At 43.9% G+C, this 8,034-nt stretch overlaps 1 protein-coding gene across 2 annotated transcripts in view; it reads left to right on the top strand.

Annotated features, from left to right (window-relative positions):
* Nucleotides 1-836: 836 nt before the first annotated feature.
* Nucleotides 837-8,034, top strand: part of nhsl1b (NHS-like 1b) — a 108,308-nt gene continuing 101,110 nt past the window's right edge. For both annotated transcript variants that reach the window (XM_083934222.1, XM_083934220.1), the window contains exon 1: nucleotides 837-1,357. In XM_083934222.1, the coding sequence (XP_083790348.1) occupies nucleotides 1,039-1,357 (319 nt within the window). In that variant the 5' untranslated portion in view covers nucleotides 837-1,038. The remainder of the gene's footprint in view (nucleotides 1,358-8,034) is intronic.

The following is an 8,034-nucleotide window of genomic DNA, read 5'->3' as shown; positions in this document are numbered from 1 at the left end:
ACTGCCGATGTGCTGTTGAGCAAGGCACTGAACCCCCAACTGCTCGGGGCGCCGATCCATTGGCAGCCCACCTCGCTCTGACATCTCTCCATTAATTGCATGTATATAGGTCCTGTCTGTGCATGTGTGTGTATTTCGGGCCTGTGTGTGTGTGTGTAACCTGAATAATAACAGAATGAGAAAATTGAATCTCCCCTTGCGGGATTAATAAAGTAATAATTCTTCTACTTCTTTTTGAGAAACTAAGTCATTATTTTGAGATACTAAGTCATTCTTTTGAGATACTAAGTCATTATTTTGAGATAATAACTATTTACAATGACAAAGGATCTTTTTTCCATACAAATTACCCTATATTGTACTAAATGATTTGGCAAGGTAGCACACTTCAACAAAATGTTTAAAATGTAATTAAATGTAACTTGTTATGCTATCTTCCATTGCCCTAGAGGTTGCAGTAAAACAAGGATTCAACGCTAGTGTGAATGATTGTATTAAACACAATGCTTCATGGAGCATTAATAATAAAATGGTTTGGTTCCTCTGGTTCTCTCTGGTTTGTTGGTCGCCTCCCCTCCTCCTCCTCCTCCTCCTCCGGTTCCAGTGTGGATCAGGATCCGGTCCATGATTTCCCTCCGACCGCTGAACTCACTTCGGAGGGAGCAGGTAAAGTCTCCTCCGTGTCTCTGGCTCCGGTTCCAGTCTCTACAGGTGGTTGCAGTGTTTCCCGGGTTTTTATCTGCACTTTCCCCCTACTTTTCCTTGTGTTTTTTCTTCTCTCCCCAGCCTGCACTCTGTCTGCTTGAATTTGAATAGACTTTGGGAGGCAACGTCTCTCCCAAGTGTACGGCAGCACAACGTCCCCATGCTTTGAAAAACAAAAAAATATGGCGGGATTGAAGGATTTTACTGCCTCGCAAATAATAGCAGCCAAAGGACGGCGACGCCTCTTGGATTTGTTTTAAAAAGCTGTACGTTTTTTTGTTGTTGTCGTGAACAGTTTTCGTCCCCCGCTGGAGTTATTGGTATGAAATAAACATGCCCTTTCACCAGAGGAGCGTTGAGCCGCGCCGTGTGAGTAGGTTATCGGCGAGGGATGGCTGGATACCGAGGGAGGAAACCGGGAGACGCAAACTGCGAAAACCCGTCCTGTTCTCGTCGCTGGATGAGGTTGGCTGTCACACACTGACCAACATCATTCACCAACTTTCCGACCTTTCTCGACATGCCAGCGACATCTTCCTGGGCATCGAGATGGAGGCGGGGATGGTGTTCAGGAGGTCCTGCAGGATCCAGGGACGGCTGCAGAGGCTGCAGGGTGAAGTCCGCAAATTTGATCCCAAGAAAATCCAAATCCGTAAGTTTTGCAGTGTTGTGTTGCACTTGTTGAGTAGTGTGCAGTGTCAACGCTAATATGGGTACCTCTCTGAATTTCTGTCTTCAGCAATATTGTGGTTAAAACCAGAGAAGTCACCATAAACTCCTAATTGGGACCCACACAATATGAATATGATCAGTGTATGTACAGTATATATGAAAACATGGTGCCATGGTGTACCATGATCTCTCTCCACGGATGGATAATAGATTCATTCCTGACAGGGTAAAGCCATTTGAGAGTGAATTCAATTTTTATAGTGCCAAATCATAACAAAAGTTATGTCAATACACCTTACAGATGGAGTAGGTCTAGATCACACTGACTTATTTATGATTTACATCCCTGAGCAGCAGCAAGTCGCAATAGCTATAATAATAATAATAATAATAATAATAATAATAATAATAATAACAATAATTAATAATGATATCTACATACAGTATTTATCCAGATGTCTGACTTTGAATTACTTAAATGCTGTTGTTTTTCTTTTGGACTGCTCTGCCTCTGTCATAATTACATGGTCATAAAGGTGGAGAGATGCTGGTCAGGTCCAAGGTGACTTGTCACATTTCATCCAGGGAGGAGTGACTGGTGTTGGTGACACATGGCTGTGTTTGTCTCCATTCAGACTTATTATTGTAATCGGGGTGTCGAGCCCCGTCCGAAATGATGGATTCCCTCTCAACGGACTCACCATCTGTGTTTTAGATCTTTAAAGGGACACCAAGATCACAGGAGGCCTTTACTACCTCCCCCTCCCATCTCTACTTGCTGTTTTCTTTTAACGCATGGAAACAAAGTTTGTCCTATCAAAGATACAGTAAATGGAAAATCAATTCTCTTTGCTGCAGCATGTTTTAGCTACGTCCTTTAGACTCTGTCACACACACACACACACACACACACACACACACACACACACACACACACACACACACACACACACACACACACAGGTTATATATTAACTCAAGTCTATGGTCACTGTGTGCCAACTACGTAAAGATTAAGACATAGGCCTTTCATTTTGTGTGCTCTGATACAGACCTGTAGAGCCTTTGAGTGAGTAAATATCTGCTACTTTACTCCTCTGCTGCTTCCTATTTAATGGGCTGTTATGTGGTCCTGTTGTGTTAACCATTAATTCCCCGCATAGCTTCTTTGTTTATTTAGTTTGCCTCTTAAATATGTTGCAAAGTAGGATTCAGAGGACAAACCCAAATTCTTCTAAATATTGGTGACGGAGGAGGAGGATTTAAGTTCTGAGTCATTTGGTTTTGTTCCTTTTTATTACTTTCCTTCCTATCTATTCACCCTGCCTTTGGTCTGACCGTGACTCACTCTCTCTCTCTCCCTTGCACATAAACGCACACACACACACACACACACACACACACACACACACACACACACACACACACACACACACACACACACACACACACACACACACACACACAAACACACCGATTCAAAAACTGGTTGAGTGAAACGATAAGCTGAGCAGACAGTTTCCAGACCAAGCGAACGTGATGCACGATGAGCAATGAACAAACACACATACACACACACACACACACACACACACACACACACACACACACACACACACACACACAAACACACACACACACACACACACACACTGAATGATACTCCCCCGAGCTGTGTTTAGAGGTACCTGCTGTGCTGCTACGTGACAGCTACCAGACATTTAACTAATCCTGTGTTATAGCACGCCATGACTGGACTGCTTCTATTATCTTTACCTGGTGAAGTTTTGACGCAGACCTAGGTGGAGTTGGGAGTTCCCTTTTTTTTTAAAGCTTTGTTCCATTTAAACCATTCACTTAATCATTCAATGGAGGTTTCGCAGGTGTGAGAGAGTCGACTGGAATGCAGTGTGTTACTTAGCGATCTGTAGATTCCAGCTCCCACGTAGCCCCAAGGCCAGCACTGGGTGTACAGAAGCACTGGCCTCAGATTCATTACAACAAAGGCACGTATACGCCTTTTCACACAAACACCTGTCTTTAAAAAATGCCCCTTTGAAGCGCCCCCTCTCCAGCATCACTCTAGGATTTGAATGTGTCATATACAGAACAGCTGGTGGAGTTGTTTTGAATGGATATTTGAATGAATGTGCAACGCAGAAACAAAACATCCATAGACTTGTAAAAGTATTTTGCTTACTCACTGGTTTATACAGTAGTAATCAACAGACCTTGCTGCTTCTTGTACTGTACGTCTAGTATACGGTTGAAACCTCCAATTCTGACGAGACCTCGCGACAATGCCTTTACAGGAAGGAATTTATTACATAATCGTATTATATTTGAAATACAAACATCTAACTGTGACCAGCCACTCTTTTGTCTTTAACTACTGTGGGTTAGGATTCTTACTCTAACATCAGGTCGAAGATGGATCGTATTACCGGTGAGGGGGGAAAAAAGAGGGGCCCCTATATGCCGGGGGTCTGACATTGACGGAAGGGCATTGTGTGTGTGTGTGTGTGTGTGTGTGTGTGTGTGTGTGTGTTGTAGTGTCGTCTTGCTGTTTGTCGGAAAGAGCTTTTCACACAGATATTCCCTAACACCACCAGAATGAAGGAATACCAGAATACCAGCTTTTTGTTCATTTACACCGACCGAGCAATGATGGCGTAATGCAGCCCCAGTTGTGATTGTGACACCGGCATTCTGGAAACAAAATAGGTGTCCTGTGCGCGTGAGCCGGTCTGCACCAATAATGAATCTCCTGAAGTCGACCTGACCCGCAAACTGCCAAATTTATCTATCACAGTAGCACACAGCGCGTGCTTGTGTTTGAGAGAGAGGGGGAGAGATGCTGGACTGTTGCACGCAATGTTTCTGTAACTTATTAATAACTTGAATGCCGCTTTGTCACTTTTTGACCCTCCTTTGTCCACTTGTGCATCACTGCTATGTGTAGTTCCGCCCTGCATTCAGACGTGTGGACAGGCAGTGTGAACAGTATTATCATAAGATGCAGGGACGTAATAGGTAAATAGGATCTTGCTCTGTGTATATTTCGACTCTCGTGTCACCGTTAATCCATTTGTGCTGAAGTACTGGGCGGTCGGTAGGTCAGAGGTCATTCTCTTCAGCCTCAGAGGGGAACACCTGACACTCCAAAAGTCAAGAGTTTAAATAAAGTCTACTTTGGCTGGTTTGGCTTTCTGCTGCAGGCCATCAAGGGTCAGCTCAGCTATGGCTAACTTGTGCAGAATCCTGAGTAGTTTATGAGGAACAGTCATACAGAGTCAATGCAAGTCACACTGTGGGAGGTAGGCTTGGGTATCGCCACTGATTTCCAGAATGGATTGGATTCCATTTCACGAGGTCCTGATTCCATTTGTAAAGGGCCTTAAAAGGTGATCTCTCAGCTTCACCCACTGACATGTCACAACTTTTAAGTAAAGTGTGCCTTTTACTAAATATTAAACACTAGGTCTCCTCTGCCAAATATAGCACTGATGAATAGGGAGTATGCTATTTTAATGTTGAAAGTAGGTCGAACTAGTGAAGGTTAATTGGAGTTTGAAAAGACTTAGGGCCCCCCTGTCAGTTATCTTGATGCCCACTGGCTACCTGCTCCTTTTGGGTTCTAAAATACACACAAACACACACACACACACACACACACACACACACACACACACACACACACACACACACACACACACACACACACACAAAAAGACAGTCTGGATTGGACACATGCTTCCAGCTGACCTGTTAATGTCCACAGTCAATTTTCCTGTTGTGGACACACGTGCAATCTGCCTTTACATTCCTCCCCCCATCCCTGTTATTTATAGACGTTTGTCTTTGCCTGATAATCTTTCATCTGTAGCATGCCATCAACTTCAGTGTGTGTTGCTATGTTCAAGTGCTTCTGAAGGACCTGTGTGTGTGTGTGTGTGTGTGTGTGTGTGTGTGTGTGTGTGTGTGTGTGTGTGTGTGTGTGTGTGTGTGTGTGTGTGTGTGTGTGTGTGTGTGTGTGTGTGTGTGTGTGTGTGTGTGTGTGTGTGTGTGTGTGTGTGTGTGTGTGTGTGTGTGTGTGTGTGTGTGTGTGTGTGTGTGTGTTTGTGAATGGACACATACACACTTGGCTTGTCTGTTGACATTTTTTGGCAGGCTGGCACCCCACTGGCCGTGTGTGTGTGTGTGAATAGAAGTGCTACTCAGTAAGGAGGATAACGACAGTGAAACAAGACTGCTTGAATGAGCTCCAAGTTGTGCCCCTTATCACATGTCAAATAATAACTAAGCGCAATAATCGCCATTTATTGTTTTTAAACATCTTCTTATCCTGGTTTGCCACACATACATTAACTCCCTGTTCATGCACCGCAATTTCCCCTAGGCACTATTCACTCAGACCCGCCATGGTCCCCTCCATTCATAGATAGAGAGCAGTCATTACGCAGCCAGAATCCACAAGTCAGTTCCCACAGGGGTCGTTCCAGAGAGCTTGCCTGGCCTGGTTCTAGAGGTCGACCTGGTCCCACGAGGAACAAAAGAAACGGGTCAGGAGAGATGGGGAAAAAAATAAGGGAAAGGGCTGTAGCATTCTAAGAAATGGAGGCATCTTAGTGTGTGTGTGTGTGTGTGTGTGTGTGTGTGTGTGTGTGTGTGTGTGTGTGTGTGTGTGTGTGTGTGTGTGTGTGTGTGTGTGTGTGTGTGTGTGTGTGTGTGTGTGTGTGTGTGTGTGTGTGTGTGTGTGTGTCACTACAAAGTGACACAGAAAGCGGGAGAGATGGCGGTGGAATGCAAGGGTTGTTTGCAAACCTCTCTTACACATTTGTCTTTGTCTTTGTGCACAGTTTACAGTCAGTTTTTTAAGATACTTGTTGATCATCACATATACTGCCACAATTACTAAGCTTTATAAAACAAAATCTGTCAAACAAAAGACTTATTTGCGCTTGATGGTATGAGACAGAGAAGTTAATAAGAAAATAGCTAACTTTAGCGTTGTGTATTCGTGGGGCTGACTGTGTGTAAGCCCTAGCTTGAGTGGTGGTGTTAAGCCTGTGTGGACTGATAGGAAGTCAGTGAATACCAGCTCACTAGTAAATGCCTGTGACTTTTATCAGTTATTTTTGCCAGCATTAGATGATGACAGTCGGCTTTAAATCACATTACATGGTTAGTTCATGGCTCTGTTTCATGGCTACCTTTGCACATAGTAGTATGACTGAATTGTTAGTTCATGTCTTATTTCTCTACAAAAGGCAAGTCATGATTTACTCATGGAGTGTTACATGCACGCACAGTACAAAGTCAAGATTTAATCATGGCTGTCCACAAACACACACGTGCCTATGATCACACACTCAGAGGAGCCAGAGGCAGGACTTGCATGTTGGCAGTTTGGGTGCTGCAGGGTAATCCAGGGTTTAACCAGCCAGCAGGGAGATGAGCAAGATTTAACTCCCACGGTGGTGACCTCTGCTTGGAGGAGGATCCAGAGATGATGTGGGTATACCATTCCGTCTCCTGGATGATTATACATTTGTAGATACATGCATATACACACTTTACATCGGTGCAATTGATGACACGGCAAATGCACAATCCACCGTCTTCTCTCTCCTCTATTAAACCGAATTAGTGTTGGTATAAACATCGCAGGGTCCTTTTTTCATATAAACTATCAAGCAAGGCTGCCAGGTTTTTTTAAAAGGTTCCGGTGGAACGAAATCATAGATTGTATAAAAAATGGAAGTAGCCTTTACGTCGAGGCCCGTTCTCTCAACTCGATCCAATCGTACTCGCCTATTGGAGTCGCCATCTTGTCAGACTTTTACTCCCCCTTATTTCCTCTTACCAAAAAAGGGCTTTGATGTGACACTGGGTGGAGGGAGATACATCCATCTGGCTGACGTATACCTCTGAGGCGAAGTGAGGGCCAGCGGCTAGCTGTCACTCAATTATTTATAAACTTTCACCTCCAATAGAATAAAAACTAGCCTGGTACAAACAAAATCACCCCCCTCAGTGTTGTCGTGGAGATATGACCTAAACATACAGACTAGAATGTTTTTTCGTACCAGGCCTTAAATAGGTTTAATTATGCTGTTATGATGCTCGGAGCCTGACTGGGCAAAGCCTCAGCATGGGTCAGGGTCCGTAGCTGTCTGTGAAAAGTAGAGCTCCTTAGAAGTGAGACACGCTTACTCTGTGCAGCTGTGAACTTCAGGGAACCGTGATGTCCCCAGCCAGAAGTACACTGGCAGGGGCAGCCGTAATTACTAGTGATTTCATTTCTTCAACACACAGTTGGTACAGTGGCATCCTGTCTACAGGCCCTTCTCCCTCCCATGTAACCAGCAAAACCCCTTTTTGCATGATTGCATACTTTTTTCACAAGCAATCTGTAATCATTTATCATTCTACATTTCAGTACGGTGAAAAAGTAGGAATCTTCAATATATAATGCACAGTATATGCACGTGTTTGTATTAGCTTGTGGATTTTAAATTAGCTGCATTACAACACGACTATTCCAGCACTGTTCATATTGAAGAATGTTGCAGTTGGACGAGTGCAAGTTGAGGCTGTGTTCCAGATTTTACACAAATATGGTTTTGGAGAAAAGAATCACACACAATAGCCAGA

Source organism: Echiichthys vipera (genome assembly GCF_963691815.1).
Source record: "Echiichthys vipera genome assembly, chromosome: 19".
NCBI lineage: Eukaryota > Metazoa > Chordata > Actinopteri > Perciformes > Trachinidae > Echiichthys > Echiichthys vipera.
Note: the sequence above shows the minus strand (reverse complement) of the source record. Positions and strands in the feature narration are given on the sequence as shown.